Source organism: Delphinus delphis, chromosome 3 (genome assembly GCF_949987515.2).
Source record: "Delphinus delphis chromosome 3, mDelDel1.2, whole genome shotgun sequence".
NCBI lineage: Eukaryota > Metazoa > Chordata > Mammalia > Artiodactyla > Delphinidae > Delphinus > Delphinus delphis.
Window position 1 is genome coordinate 15,812,040 of NC_082685.1, and position 15,411 is coordinate 15,827,450.

At 53.6% G+C, this 15,411-nt stretch overlaps 1 protein-coding gene and 1 non-coding gene across 3 annotated transcripts; both read right to left on the reverse strand.

Moving 5' to 3' along the window:
• Window positions 1-929: 929 nt before the first annotated feature.
• TRNAT-UGU (transfer RNA threonine (anticodon UGU)) lies at window positions 930-1,002 on the reverse strand. Its single transcript has one exon. It is a non-coding gene; the product is annotated as a tRNA-Thr (tRNA).
• A 2,220-nt stretch (window positions 1,003-3,222) lies between these two features.
• TRIM7 (tripartite motif containing 7) lies at window positions 3,223-14,845 on the reverse strand. Of its 2 annotated transcripts, XM_060008170.1 has the most exons (7): window positions 14,145-14,845; window positions 13,161-13,256; window positions 8,490-8,720; window positions 7,655-7,677; window positions 7,253-7,368; window positions 6,702-6,737; window positions 3,223-4,814 (listed from the first exon to the last, which is right to left on the reverse strand). In XM_060008170.1, exons 1-7 carry the CDS (start codon window positions 14,649-14,651, stop codon window positions 4,303-4,305), a joined length of 1,521 nt encoding a protein of 506 aa, XP_059864153.1. In that variant the 5' UTR covers window positions 14,652-14,845; the 3' UTR covers window positions 3,223-4,302. The 2 variants fall into 2 exon arrangements, with proteins under 2 accessions (XP_059864153.1, XP_059864154.1); XM_060008171.1 differs by lacking the exon at window positions 7,253-7,368 and having other exon boundaries at window positions 4,604-4,814.
• Between the last annotated feature and the right edge of the window lie 566 nt (window positions 14,846-15,411).

The following is a 15,411-nucleotide window of genomic DNA, read 5'->3' on the forward strand; positions in this document are numbered from 1 at the left end:
CGCCCGCCCGCCCGCCGTGGCCTTCGCGGGCATGACCCATCCGGGGGGCCTTGGCAGAAGCAGAGCCCTGACTAGGCCCCGCCGCATCATCCGAGACCGCTGGAGCCCTCTCTCCAGCGGATGAGGACCCTCAGAAAAGCCCTGAGCGAGTCGCCATCCCACGTGAGGTTTAGCTTGGATCAGCGTTCGATAACAGAACTCGGGTCTCCTTCTCACCAGAAGAGAGAAAACCGCTCGCAGGAACCTGGGTAGACGCCCAGGAGGGGTGAATGAGGTGGGTCGGGGGGGTGGCAGAGGAGGCACACACTTCCCTCCCTCACACAAACCAGCTCCCATCCAACGAGGCAGGCTTTCCATCAAGACCCGAAGGGACTCGCCCCACACGGGCACGCTGAGGCACTTGCGCGTCCCGGACTCCCGGGATTCTTCAACCCCTATGTGACTGCCCTACCGGAAGGCCACCTCATTAAAGAAGCCCCTGCGGGGACCAATGGCAAGCTACGCGGGGTCTTAAACATCGCTCCACTCTCGACTAAAATAGTAGATTCCCAGGGGGCGGGGGCGGGAGGGCTTTCACAGGTGATCCCCCAAGCAACGCAGAAAGAATTAGAGACCAGGGCAAGCCGCTGGCCGAGTGGAGCGACAGGAGGGGAACGGAAAGACCCGCCGTGAACTCGCGGAGAGGGCGCGCATAAGGAAGCGAGAGAGGGGTCGCAGGGGAGAAGGCGCGCGGGGCCAGCAGAACCTGTGATCTCAAAGCCAGGGACGCAGTGGGTCTGGATCTTCGCGAGAGTCGACGGGAGGGAGGAACCGAAGGGTGGCAAGCATTTAAGGGGCACTTGAGAGGCAAAAACACATAATGGCGGAAATTCGTGTTGGGGTGTGCATTTTCAGCTCTTCAGAAGAGAGGAATGGAAAAATGTCAAAGTAGGCCCCAGCGAGATTTGAACTCGCGACCCCTGGTTTACAAGACCAGTGCTCTAACCCCTGAGCTATGGAGCCACCTGCGAATCGCCTTTCTGCGCACGAGTACTTGACACCACTTTGGTCACCGCGCAGCCGCAGACACTGGTCACCGCGCAGCCGCAGACACCAACATGCAGGCGGGGCCCACGTCCCTCGGCCAGTGAGCGCCCCGTCCGACTGCCGCCCCCTCAGCTGCGGCGTCAGTGTCAGTGTCGCGGGTCGAGCTGCAAATCCTGGGAGAGAGCCCAGAGGACAGAGGAGGAGAGTTGCGCCCGCTGGGGAGCGGAAGCTGTGAGAGATCTGGTGAGGGCGGGGCGCGCTGCGGGAGGGGGCGGGGCCACCAATGGGCTGAATACGAGGAGGGCCTGGGGTCTGCCGCCCGGCTTTGGGGTCTGGGGCGAAAACTTGTTGAGGATAGAGTCCTATGACAGTAGGGGTCCGAGGTTGGGGCTCTGAGAGGAGGGCTAGAGAAAGGGTGTCAGTGTGCCTGTCCTGAGAGGAATCCAGGTCTGGTCTGGGTGGGTGATCAGGAGGGAAAGATTGGTAGAGAAAGGTGGGAAAATCAAAAGGTCGATGTGTGAAGGACTGGAACGGGACAGGAGGTCCCTAGCCCCTACCGCAACTTAAGGCAAATTAGGAAAAGGAAATCCTTAGGGGCCCGTCTTGAATTTTGGGGGAGCTGGTTCCATCGGGGCCCCCCAAAGCGCCCACGGGACAAAGGGAAGAGATTGAGAGCCCAGGTGAGGGACAGGAGCCCTAGCCCAAAAATGGTCAGAAACTGTGGCTGTAGTTGGTGGAACTTGGTCTGATGGCCCAACCCACCCTTTGGTCCCTGCAAGGCCAGATGACTTAGGTCACTGGGTGGCCAGGCCAGAGGAAGGTCCCTAGGTGCCCTCTTGTCTGGATGCTGAGGAGTGGTGTGAGGGTCTGGTTTCAAGGATGTGGGTTTTCATGTCTCAGCAGCTCACAAGGATCTAGGACCAATGAATGGATGGAGTCAGAAGGAACCCAGCTTAGGCCAGTCATTGCTCTCAGAGGCCCAGACATCTCAGAGATCTTATGATGGTCAAAGGATGGGAGAGGAAAATGCACACACACAGGCATACTCTCACACCAGCCTTGTGACATCCTAAGTCACTGCACCACCCTAGTGACCAAGAGAGAACATCTGTCGTACTGTCCACGTGTAATTGTTATGTAACTGTTGTTACATCTCTTCGAATATGTATATATCTACATTGTTAGTCTGCAAACTCTGATAGACACACAATCACATTCACAAACACAAAAGCTGAAAATATAAACACAGCCACCCCTGCAGTGCCCAGACCTGAACCTAGTCACCCTACCTTCCGTGACCTGTAATGTGTTGCAATACTTCAGCACAGTTGTTAGACGATATAAAGGGTAATTGTGCTACTCAATCCAAAAGTCATACAAGCCTGGATAACATTAAGGCTTGATGATAGCATTAGGCAATTTAATTAATAAGTGAATGTTAGAAATGGATTTTCCTTGTGGAAATCAGTGGTATTCAAATACACTGATTAGCTACAGTGTTCTAGAGCTACTCTCCATGTATGAACACCACACAGGGTTCACCCTCTGGGATGCTGCTATAGGCTGGACTCTTCAATGGTCCTGTCCCCAGCCCACAGGACACTGGATTCTGACTGCCTAGTGCTATATCTCTAGATTGCCTCTAGAAAAGTGTCATGCCTGCCCCGACAAGAACATCTCTCTTACCGTCCCTTGTATGCAAAGTGTGCTTGAAGTATCTCAGGGACAGAGAGCATGGAAACTCCAAGATGCTTGCAGATCAGACTGTTTGATGGTCACTGCCCCTGCATGCCAACACGTCTATCTATAAACAATGTGTGCAGGACAGAATTAGGTCTGAGACTGGATTTCATCTAGCTGGGCAGCTAGGTAGTGGGGGAAGGAAACCTTTGGCTTTCACCTAAATATGGGGTGGCTAATATTTTACAACTACAAATCAAAAATAGGGTGTGACCATACTGACCTATGTCTGTTCGCACCTAAACCTTATACGCATGCTCATAAACGCCCTCTCCAAAATCCACATGGCCCCGCCCCCCGCTCCTGAGATCTGAGATCTAAACACACATGCAAACGTTCCTCACACAGATAAACACACACGCTCACCTAGTCTGGCAGAAACCTTTGCTCGTAACTGTGCTCTTGCATTCAGACTGGGGGAGTTAAGAATGAGCCAAGACACCCTAGAAATGAGCTCACAGTCTGTATTTCCATCTCCCCATGCCCCTTTCCTGGAGCACACTAAGCAGGGAACAGCCTACCTCCACTCTCCCAGAAGCCCAGCCATGCAGAAGCTGGGGAACCATTAGCCAAGGGAATAACACCCTCCAGGGTACGGGCTGAGCAGGCCGTGGCACCAGGGTCTTCTGCTGCTGGCATACATTTGGGAAGCTCCAGGAAGTGTCTGTCAGGGGCATGCCTGTGCTCTGTGCATTTCCATGCTGGTGTTAGTTGCTTCTGTAAAATTATACGTGCCGCCTTGAGGTTCAAAATTCCAGAATCTTTGGTCTCCTTACCCAAGGGAGACTGTACTTTGGCACTTGAAAAGGGTTTAGGCAAACTTGCGTACACGGAGCAGTCACTGTGGCCAAGGATGTGTTGTACATACACTCTATCATCAGGCTAAGCCACATTGGACGGCAGCTATGCCTATATGCTGTTACCCTGGGCTTTGCCCTCATGTACAGATCAAGGCTCTCCTACCAGTTCCGGCCCAAACTCTCCACTGAGCTGGAAGTACAGTGATCCTCCCTGAGTAGACAACTTCGTCAGGCCAGCTAGATTCAGGTCTCTGAAGGCAGAGCTGGCAGCTGACAGGAAGGCAGAGCAGAAGGGATCATGAACCTGATTGGCCTGGCAGGAACCTGCCCCCCTTGCAACTGAGGATGGCAAAGGACCAGAGCTTGGTTTTGTTCCACGGAACCAGAAGCCCTGCTGAATTGGGGCAGTGATAGGAAGCACCTCTGGTGGAGCTGGGCTCCTGTCCTCATCCACCTCCACCTCCTCACAGCTCAGGCCAAATCCACACGTGGACAACAGGCAGGAGACATGCCAGGAGGGTCCAAAGCATCTCTTCCCCTGCTCAACTGACCTCAGAGCCCTTTTCCCCAACAGCCCATTCTCATGTCTTTGATGCTGTAGTCTGCAGAAGCCCCTCTAAGGCAGTCTGGGACAAGAGTCTGGAGGGCATACCCAGAGTGACCAGGAGGCCCCATCCGAGGGCAACATGCCTTCCCATGACGCACTGACCCCCTCAGGGAGGCCGGGCAATGCCCCTCAAGGCCAGATTCGCAAGTAGGTACCAGTGGAGCAGACAGAGAAAAGGGGGAACACGCGCTCTTGGAAGTTGACACGGAAGGTGTAGATGTGGTGCATGTCCTCCGCAGCATAGAAGGACACGGCCCCCACCTCCAGGTCCAGGGCGACCCGCACGCGGGACAGGTGCCCACAGCTGAGGGGCGTCCTTTCAGGGCTGGTCACCGCCCAGTACTGCCCGCTGTTGAGCTGCAGCGCCCAGACGCCCTCTTCGGGGGTGAAGGGCGTGAGGCCCTTGCGGCGCACGCTCTCACGTGCCACGCCAAAGGCCCAGCCGTCCTTGGAGCCCACTTCCACCTCCCAGTGGTGCCTCCCGGAGGAGAAACCGGAGGATGCCAGAACTCGCATGTTGGTGTCGAAGCGGCGCGGGTGGCTGGGCAGGTCCTGGGCCCGCTGTCCAAGGCGCACGCTCTTAAGATCCAGAGAGAGGATGAGGCGGGGGTTGGCCGTGTCGGGGTCCAAGGTCAGCTCCACTGCGGGGTATGGGGAGGGGGGAAGACAGGGAGAGACGTCCCATGCAGTGTCCTTGCACGGCTCCCATCGCCCCACTCCCACCGCCCCCTCATTAAGTAGGTGTTGAAATCACAGAAAGGCAATTTATGGACCTGATTTGGATCTCAATTCAAACAGATTGACAAATCCAATTTAAAAGACCGTGGGGGTGGCCTTCCCTACTGGCGCAGTGGTTAAGACTCTGCCTGCCACTGCAGGCTACACAGGTTCGAGCCCTGGGTCCGGAAGATCCCACAGGTGGAGCAAGTAAACCCCTGCGCCACAACGACTGAGCCTGCGCTCTAGAGCCCGCAAGCCACAACTTCTGAAGCCCGCGAAGCCACCACAATGAGAAGCCCGTGCACCGCATCGGGTAGACCCCACGCACACAACTAGAGAAAAGCCCGCATGCAGCAATGAAGACCCAAGGCAGCGCAAAAGAGAAAAAAAAAGAAAATTGGGGCTGTACAGCAGAGATTGGCAAAACATTGTAAATGAATTATACTTCAATTGAAAAAATAAAATTAAGAAAAAAGACAAGTGGGGGATTTCGGACACTAGATACTGGAAAGAATCATTAATTTTTTAGTTATGACGTTGGTTTTGTGTTTGCTTTCTTAATGGTTTTGTGTTTATGTTTTTTTTAAAGTCTATCTCTTTAGAGACAACATACTGAGATATTTACGGAAATGAGAGCTATCTGTGGTTTGCTGCGAAATAATGCAGTGGGAAGAAGTGGGTAGGGGTGTTTATGAAAAATACTAGCCACGAGTCAATAATTGATGAAGGTGTATGATGAGTACATAATACTCGTCATGCTCTTCTCTCTACTTTATGTTTGAAATTTTCCATAATAAAAAGTTAAAATATGCACACTTGCTGCAAGTGCTACTATGTTCCAGGTCTGTTCTAGGCCCTGAGAATCCCACAGTGGAGTATCCCTGCCCTCCTGAAGCTTCCTTTCTGTGGGGAGAAGGAGGAGAGACAATACACGATAGAGGGATCAGGAGAGCAGGCTGTAATTTCAACTAGAGGGGCCAGGGAAGGCCTTACTGAAAAAGTGCATTTGAGCACAGACATCAAGGAGATAGGAAGTCAGATATGCAGCTGTCTGGGGGAAGGGTGTTCCAGGCCCTGGCATAGCCGGTGCAGTGCAAAGGCCCTTAAGCAGCTGTGTGCTTGGTGCCTTCCAGGAGCAGCAAGGACTGTGTGTGGCTGCACGGAGTGAACCAGGGGAAGAGTGTGCAGTGAGACTCCAGATCCCGTAGGGCCTTCAAGACCACTGCAGGAACTCTAGCCCTTACTGAGTGAGAGAGGCAGGGTTCTGAGCAGAGGAGGACATAGTCTGACTCGGTTGGTTTAGATTCTTCCCGAGTAAGATCTGATTTAGCTCAGTCACATCAGCATCAGGAATATGTGTCCTCCCCTCCCCACTTCCCTTCCCCTTGGGGTTAGATCCCACTCACCCCAGAGCCCTGCAGGAGTGATCACCACCTCCCTTCCAGTCTTCAGTGTCCCCCTGCTTCCCCCGACCCCTGCACACAATCCCTGTCCCCAGGAGAGGCCTCCGTCTCTCTGGGAGCGGGAACAGGGAAGAGAGGCTTGTCCAGGGGACCGACAAGCACTCCCCGATCTGAGTATCTCAAGGTGCAGGGCACTCCTGCTCTGGAACAACTTATAGGCCTATGGGCCCCACGGTGGCCTGAAGGAATCAGACTTGTGAGGATGAGGAAGAAAGGGCAGTCGATGGCAAAGTTGCTGAGGTGGACAGGCAGAAGGAACCAACCATGCACAGAGCCCCGAAAGACAGTCACTGGATCTCTGCATGGCCAAATGACGGGCACTCACTGTTAAAACAGCCATCATACCTTTCTCCTCTTTCTCCAGTTCTCCCCGAAGATCCTCTGAAGGGGAGAAACGAAGCAGGTTGTGTGTGAATGACATGGGAAATTTCTATTTGGCAACAACGGTGACACCACCTCTTGACACTGACAGCCCCACTGTAAATGTTAAATATCTGGGGGTTCACTCACTCCCCAGATACCCTAGAGTTGATGGGCAAGTGCTGGGCCGATCATGGGGGTGGGCAGGGGGCTGTATTCTAGCTCTACCTCTCCCACTTCCCCCTCTTTTGTCTGGAGCCATTCTGAGCTGAGCTCTCCCTCTTCATCCTTCTTTCTGCCCCCAGTGCCCCTCTACTCCATCTGTCCCCAGGGGAAGCTTCATGCCCTGGGGTAGGGGCGGGGGTTCTAAATAAATTAGCCACCACCGCCTCCCCGCACCAGTCTGGCCTTGACACACCCTAGTTCCTGTTTTATCATACAGCTTTTGGAAAGGCACATCTTCAGGACCCCAAACCACCAGAAACACACCATCACCACCAGGACTGCAGGGCCCAGCCCCACACACAAGTCCCTACCTCTGAACTTCTTGAGCAGCCCCTTTAAGACAAAGGTCTTGAGAGAAACATTCCAGACTTTATTCTTCATCTCAGAAGAGACTGTGGTTGGCTTGGGGGCGGGCACATTGCTGCACCTGCAGGACAAGGACCCTGAGGAAGGCCCACTAGCACTGTCCCACTCCCACTGGGCTTGACAGTTAGGACGGTGAGGTCCTCTGGGTGGGGAGAGGTGAAAAGGAGAGCCTGAGCCCGTGCCGAATACCCATGGCCAGGCAGCAGATGTTTGCCTCAGAAGGTACCCAGGTAAGGCACTGGGGGCATCGGGAGGTGAGAGGTCAGGGGTGGGGAATGAAGACAGGAAGCTAAGTGGAAAAGAAGTGCCAGCTTAGAGAGGCCCAAGGTATTGTTAGGTCCACTCACCTGCTTAGTGTGTTTTTGAATTCCTGGAAAGAACAATGAGAGAAAACCAAATCAGCATTCACCTTTGAGAAAATAAAACTGGCCCCTTCCCTCCTTCCAGGGGAATAAGCAGGTGTATCACCCCCTGCCTCCTGCATGGGCCCCAGGTGGCAAGAGCTTCCCGACGCTCCCATTTATTACAGAATCATCATGGAGCCAAGGGCTGGGACCCAATGCTGCCTCTGCTTTCAACATCGCCCAAGACAAGTGACAGCTCTTATGCAACACCTGGACGTCACTCAGATTAGTGCCTTTTAAATGACCTGTTTTGTTTTGTTTTGTTTTGGCCTCATGGCTTTGTGGTATCTTAGTTACCTGACCATGGATTGAACCCAGGCCCCCGGCAGTGGAAGTACAGAGTCCAGGGAATTCACTTAAATGACCATTCTTGATCCATTTGTGACTTGTGAAGTTTATTTCGTGGATTGTGACTATTTATTTTAGAAGGAAATAAGACAGAATAAAAAACATCAAAGTGCATCACATGTAGTACGGGTAAGTGTCATTTTCCGAGACTTTTGTCACAACGTATATGATAGAATACATTGTAAGAGATGTTATTGTGGATCATGGTCAAGAAAGTTTTTATCACATCCCTTTAGACCTCTAACCCCAGGAAAATCAGCGCTCCTCTCTCTAGTCCACTTTGGCTCCAGATGTGTGATTCTACTAAACTCATAGGATCTGATTCTGTTCTCGCCGCCATTCTTGTTTCCTCATTTGAAAAGTGGGAGGGATAAATTCATGCCTCCTGCCTTAGGATAAAGGACTCGTACCCTGGCCAAGCCAGGCTCACCTGGAGAACGTCAAGATCAGGCTTGCCAGTTGTCTCCTGGATCTCGCTGCTGAGCTTGGAGAGCTGGGCAATCTCACCCCCAAGCCGGGCCAGGTTCTCATTCTGCTTCTGTGTCACCTCCCGGGACAGCTCCTCCAGGCGGCCCAGGAGCCGACCCTCCTGTTCCACCAGGAAGGCCCGCAGAGCCTGGAACTCCGCCCCAACCTTCTCTCGCTCGGCTGCCATCTGCTTCTGTCCCAGGAGAGGTGAAGTTGAAGAGGGCAAAGGGGTGTGGGCATCTGAGACACAGCATTTGGATAGAAGCCTCTGAGCCATCCCACAGGGCAGGGGTGCATCCCCCTCACTGCTCAGGGGTCAGAGACTCACGCGTGCATGCCCACCGTGCACACGCTTTAGTTTAAATGTCCCAATTCCGAGCACGCAGCAGCCTCAACACGTGCCTTCCCTTTCCCTGTCACAGTTGCGCCCATGTGTCTCTTTAGACCTGGGTTCTCCCACCAACCTAGGGAAACTTCAAACTCACCCCAGAATCCCCCAGGGCTGCAGTCTCCTTATTTGAAAAGTGGGAGGGATAAAATAGTGCCTCCTGCAGTCACTGTAAGGATTAAACTGAGGTCCCCAAACACATTTGTTTTGTGTTCAAAGCAAGACAACAGGCCCCAAATGGAGTCGCTTATGTTAAGCCCCACATCACCAAACCGAGACCTAATGACAGCTTCAGCTCTCCCACAAATGTTATCTTAAACCAGCCTATAAGGAACGGCCTGATCAGTATTTGTTCAGTAATCTGCCTGATAAACCCCTGCCATCCCCTACAGGGAAAGCAACTTTGCAATAGCCAACCCACTTTTGTGTGTGTGTGACCAAATTTATGATCTTTATTCTGCTGAAATTAGAGCATCCAAACACGTGATGGTTTCAAGTTATTGTAGAGTTGGAAAACATCTTTGATAGCACACACTGAGATCTCAAACATAATGCCGTATAACTCTTCTCACTTCGGTTTAGTTCGACATTTTCAGCGATGATTTAATATATGATTTATAAGGCAACTTTAAGGTGTGGCTTTGTGGAAGTAGGGGGGTGGAGTGGGGGCTGCTGATGAAAACTCATTTTAAGACACAGAAACTTAAAGTAAATCATTGATGTCACTGGCTGTCAGACAAGCAGGCCAACAAAGTACCCTAATTCGTTGTTAGGCTGCAAGGGTGACGCAAGTATCTAATGGAGAGATGATGGCAGGTCTCACATTTAAAGAAGCACATTCACAGCATTAACAACATGTACTGGGCTTCCCTGGTGGCGCAGTGGTTGAGAGCCCGCCTGCCGATGCAGGGGACACGGGTTCGTGCCCCGGTTCAGGAAGATCCCACATGCCGTGGAGCGGCTGGGCCCGTGAGCCATGGCCGCTAAGCCTGCGCGTCCGGAGCCTGTGCTCCGCAACGGGAGAAGCCTCAACAGTGAGAGGCCCGCGTACCGCAAAAAACAAACAAACAAACAAACAAAACATGTACTAACAGGATATCAAAACTGCAAGACTGGAAATAAATTTAAAATACTTCTACCTTCACAGCACTTCTTATGTTTAAATTCCCTCTCTAATCAGACACCCAAACTACTCTGGGATCATAAGTCATGTTGATGAATCAAACAGTCTATAAGTCCTTGGTAGTGCTGGCTTGGGCTCTGCAGGCAGAAAAGACAACTCTTACTCAGAAATGTGTCAGTTCCAGCCAAGATAAAATGCTGTCCCTTCCAGGGTGGAAGAGGTCCAGTGCAATCCATCTGCTACCAAGTAACTGGTTTCCTTCAAGGGTGATGTTATATCAGGCCTCTGCAGTGGTTCTGCTGCTGCCAGGCTGAACATTGGGCAGCAGCAGCAGCTGCTAGATCATTCTTGGTGAGTGGGAGCCCGTGCTGTTGGGCCAATGAAAAGCCTTCTTAACCGTCAAAACAACTCTTCTACTCATGAGCCTCTGTGGCCAACCCACTTTTTTGCCTAGTACAACTTCCTTCTTCCTGCTTCCTCTGCCTGTAAAGTCTCTTGCCTTGTATAGCTCTTCAGAACTTCTTTCTTTCTGCAAGATGGGATGTTGGCTGATTTATGAACCACTGAATAAAGCCAATAAGATCTTTAAGTTTTACTCATTTGAATTTTGTACTTTAACATTTGTCACCCCTCCAACTTTCACGCTTCACTTTACCTCATTTTAAAGGCACCTTTTCTGTTTAGCAATCGTAAAAGCAACACAAGTTCATAATATAAAACCTGGAAATGCAGGAAAGTAGAAAGAAGGAAGGAAAATCAATGCCAGTGATCAGAGGTAACAGCACACCCACAACGACCTAAGTAAGAGTCTGCTGTGTGCAAGCTTTCTATCCTATTCTTTCCATGACCACTATCCACAGGATTTTCATCCCTGTGATTTCAGACACAGACTCTCGCTCCTGACCCTCTTGAGTCTTTACATGAACACCTGGGAGGGACTCTGCATGATATAACAAGTGAGGCCTCTCGTGGCCAGTGAGAAGGATTCCATCCCTCCAGGACAAGCGCAAATGTCAAAGTTCCTCTTCCCTGAAAACTCTAGGGGGGGAGGGGGTGGCTGGAAGAGGAGACTATAAGTGGGTTCTGAAGTTAGGAGACCTGGGTTCAGTTCGCTGCTCCCCAGTCTTCAGGATTTGGGCAAGCAGGCAGCAACAGCCCAGGGAACTTTACAGGCATTAACTCCCTCAATGCTGACAACCACCCAGTGACCTGGGTACACTCTCATCCTGATTTACAAATGAGAAGACCAAGACAGAGAGGTGCATTACCAGGAAGTGGGAAGTCAGGATTCTAATCCAGGGACTCTGACCCCAGAGTCCAAGCTTCTTGCAATTATAGCATACGGTCTCCCAAGGAAGTAACACAAGTGGGACAATATTTACCAAAACACTCTAAATCGGGGTTTCCAACCTCGGCGCTATTGACATTTGGGGCAAGATAATTATTTGTGGTGGAGGGCTGTCCTATGTATCGCAGGATGTTTAAGCAGTACCCTGGCCTCTACCGGTAAAAACCAGTAGCACCCCTGCCCCAGTGCTGACAACCAAAAATATCTCCAGACATTGCCAAATGTCCCCTGGGGCCCAAAATTGTCACCAGTTGAGAACTACTCCTCTAAATGGTAAGAGCATTTTCAAATAAAAATATTCCTTCTCCTTGTTCTCATAGCAGCAATGGTTGTCTCATTAAGCAGGTATTTTGTAATCATAAAGGATGTGTGGGCCACAGGGGGGTTGGCTGGGTGGGGGCAGGACAGAGTAGAAAGTGCTAAGCAATGTCATGGGGTGTGGGGTTAGAGACCATGAAGCTGCCCAAGCTGGAGAAGGCCCTCTGGATCACGGATGTACAGCAATGGCCTAAGAGCCACGTGCTTACTCTTTTTTTTTTTATCGGTACCCGGGCCTCTCACTGTTGTGGCCTCTCCCGTTGCGGAGCACAGGCTCCGGACGCGCAGGCTCAGCGGCCATGGCTCACGGGCCCAGCCGCTCTGTGGCATGTGGGATCCTCCCGGACCGGGGCACGAACCCGTGTCCCCTGCATCAGCAGGCGGACTCTCAACCACTGCGCCACCAAGGAAGCCCCACATGCTTACTCTTTTTTTCCAGCAGAGCAGGGTGGAGATCTGGAGGGGTGAGGGGTGAGCCCTTCCTTGTGGAGGGAAGTGAATGTTCAGAAGAGAATGTCTGAGATGTGCATGGGATGCAGGTGTACCAGGTGCAGTTCAGGGTCAGGAAAGGACCCTGGGGCACCTGTACACAGGGTCCTCCCCTTCACCCCACACCTCCTTCCCTTAAGGGGGGGGCGACCCTCAGGTTGCTCTCCCTCCATTTTCCAACTCTAGGACTTAAGAGCCCTGCCCTAACAGGCCTTAGTGGATCCTTTCATTCTCTTAACCCCTAGTTTTTGAGCTAGGAACTGAATTTTCGAGATGGAAAATGACAGTGACCCACATTTGCCCACCTTAACCAAAATGAACCCCATTTCACTTTCCTGTTCCACTTCAAGGAAGACAAAATACCACCCTAAGCGCTGGGCAGTGAGGGTGCTATAGCACAATCGGCTGCTGCAAACCCAAGTCCTGGACCCTCCTGCCCTCTGCTGGGTGGGGAGCAGCTCTGCCATCTCCTCCCCCATCCCCCCAACCCCGCTCCCCTAGCCTCGATTTCAAAATCGAAAAAACTCTAAAACTGAAAGAAAGTTTTTTTCATAACTCCTTTGGTGGTCAAATACGCCATAGACTGACAGAAGCCTCCCACTTAGTATGAATATTCATATGTTTCTCTATAGAAATATTAATGTGTTCCATTACAAGATGCTCCACAGACCCTAACTGGGGTGTTATGTAATATTAGGGGGACTATACATCCTGATTCACCTGGACAGTTCCACTTCAAGCCAGCTGTTCTAAAATAATTATTTTAGCCCTCCCTTTCACTCTCAAAAGCTCTGGTTATATAATAAATTACACGGTCACCCTATATAATAGGCACCTCATTATATTTCTAAACTCCACCTCGGCTCTTCCCCAGGCACACACTCCAAAGCCACACACACCTAGCCAGAGTGGTGGGTGGCCCTCTGCTGTCACCCAGGGGAGCCACCCTGGGGGTTGCCATGCTCACCAGGAGCTCCTTGCTCTCCTTCCCTTCAGTGGAACGAAATGCCTCATAGTCCTCCAGATCCTTCTTCAAGACCTGCAGCCTGGACTCCAGGAGCTCCTGCGGAAGAGTGAGAAGGAGGACACTGTGGGGAGAGGATTCTGGCAACTCCCACTTGTGCCTTCCTGAAGCCACCCAGGAGAAAGGGAAGGCCCTGTTCATTGAGGAAGAGGCGGCAGGGTTGAAGCCACCTCTGGACGTCGGGATGGCTACAGCCTGCACAGGCTGCACGTAAGGGTACAGGACAGCTGCTGGGTGACTCCAAAGGCCTCAGGGTCTCCCGTCCTCAAGACCATCTGTGCACCATCCAGGCTGACATCAAGCCCGCCAGCAGCCCAACCTGCCTAGTCCTCTCTTCTGCTTTCCTCACCACCATCGGAAAGCCCTCTGGGTGGGAGAGCTGGAGCAGGGTAAGAGCAAAGAAAGACCGGGGACTGTGCCAGAGGCGTCCGCGCACACCCTAGCAAGTTGGCAGGAATGGGAGGTGCCAGAATCCCAGATGGCTCTTGGCTCTCTACTCAGCCCTGGAGCCACCCACCCCCTTACCCCGACCTCCTGGGAAGGTCGTCCCACTCGGCCACAGAAGGTGAGAACACCGAACAGAGCTATGTCCAGGGAAAGGGCTGAGAGTGGGGGTAGCGAATGTGTGGGTGTGACGGAGAAACCGCTCAAAGCCAGGTACTGACAGAAAGAAAATCTCCAAATCTGTGGGGCATCACGCAGGCGGCCCAGTAGGGGCCCAAAGGGAAACGCGAGGGGTTTGGGAAGGTGGTATTGGTGGTGTCGGGGGTGACAGAGGGAGAGCCGCACTCAGTCCCGAAGCCAATGCTGCGCAGCATGGGATAAGGGAAAAGAAGCAGGGGCTCACCTGGGCCTTCCTGCCTGCGCGGGAACGCAGAACGGGGACTGGGGGTCCCGGGGACGCGTAGGGGTGGGGACGGCGCTCACCTTGGCCTCCTGCACCGCCTCGTCCAGGGGTAACACGGCGTGAGCGCGGTGCTCGCGGGCGCGGTCGCACACCACGCAAATGGCACGTCCATCGTCCTGACAGTAGAGCTTGAGCGGTTCGCGGTGCTGCGCGCACCCGGCCGCCCCCGCTTCCGGAGGCCCGCGTTCCCCCTGCGCGCCGGCTGTTAGGCTGAAGCGCCGCAGCAGCGTGGCCACCGCGGCCAGCTGCCGGTTGGGCCGCAGCTGGCCCGGGCGCGCGGGCTCGCGACACTGCGGGCAGGGCAGCGAGCAGGACAACTTGTGGGACGCAGCGGTGGCCCCGGCGCCCGAGCGCTCCCAGCAGCGCGCGATACAGGCGCGGCAGAAGCTGTGGCCGCACTCGACGGACACCGGCTCCCGGAAGAGCTCCAGGCAGATGGAGCAGGTCACCTCGCCCTGCAGCTCTACCGCCAGCGCCAGTGCTTCGGCCCCAGCGCCCGGGCCAGTCCGCGGCCCCACCGCCGCCATGCGCACCCTCAGCTCACCCAAGTCGGGCGGCGCGGGAGAGGATACCTACCCTACGGTACGCCACTCCCAGCGTAGCGGCCGGGGCGGGCCTCCGAGCGCCCACGGGAAGAAGAAGGGCGGGGCTGACCCCTGCTGGCAGAGACTGGAGCTGAGGGTGCGCCAGGATGGGAAACGTGAGGGGAGGGTGCGCTTTGATAGCTGACCGGGCAGCACAGGGCGAGGGGATCTCAGCGCAGGCCAGTGCTCTGCGCTCCAGTTCTGGGCCGCTCAATATCCCGCCTTGGCCCGCGGCCTCCTGGGTCCCGAGTCGCCCTCTCTCCGTCTCTCCCTTCTCTCAGCCCTAACGCGAGCCTGTCTAGGCCGCCCCAGCCTGACCCAGTCAGCCTTGGGAAACGGGCCGGGACAGGTGGAAGCACACGCCCATCTGGGCGCCACTCCCAGTTGCCGCCCGAGGCCCAGCCAGCACAGCCCGAGGGCCTGACGCCGGACCAGTGTCAGGTTCCCGGAGCTCAGGTTTGTCCGGCCCTGTGCTGAGCTAAATTTAGAGTCTGGAACCTGACTCTTGTCCCCGACCCCCAAGCGTGGCCTTGTATCCACTTTTGTAGCTACCTCTCCCGCGATTGTGTCCCCCCGCCTCCCCTTTTATTCTTTATTTTTGTTTTGTTTTTTTAAGCAAGTAATACAGTTACAGTCAATTCCCCCACTTTATTCGGTGTTATACCCCTCCAAAACCCAATCCTTTGTTTCTCTAGCTCGTTTC

Coding starts and splice junctions, on each gene's coding strand:
- TRIM7 (XM_060008170.1), bottom strand. CDS start 14,651: ATGGCGGCGGTGGGGCCGCGGACTGGCCCGGGCGCTGGGGCCGAAGCA. Junction 13,257..14,144: donor AGGCGGTGCAGGAGGCCAAG/GTGAGCGCCGTC, acceptor ACTCTTCCGCAG/GAGCTCCTGGAGTCCAGGCT. Junction 6,738..7,252: donor GCTGCTCAAGAAGTTCAGAG/GTAGGGACTTGT, acceptor TCTCCCCTTCAG/AGGATCTTCGGGGAGAACTG.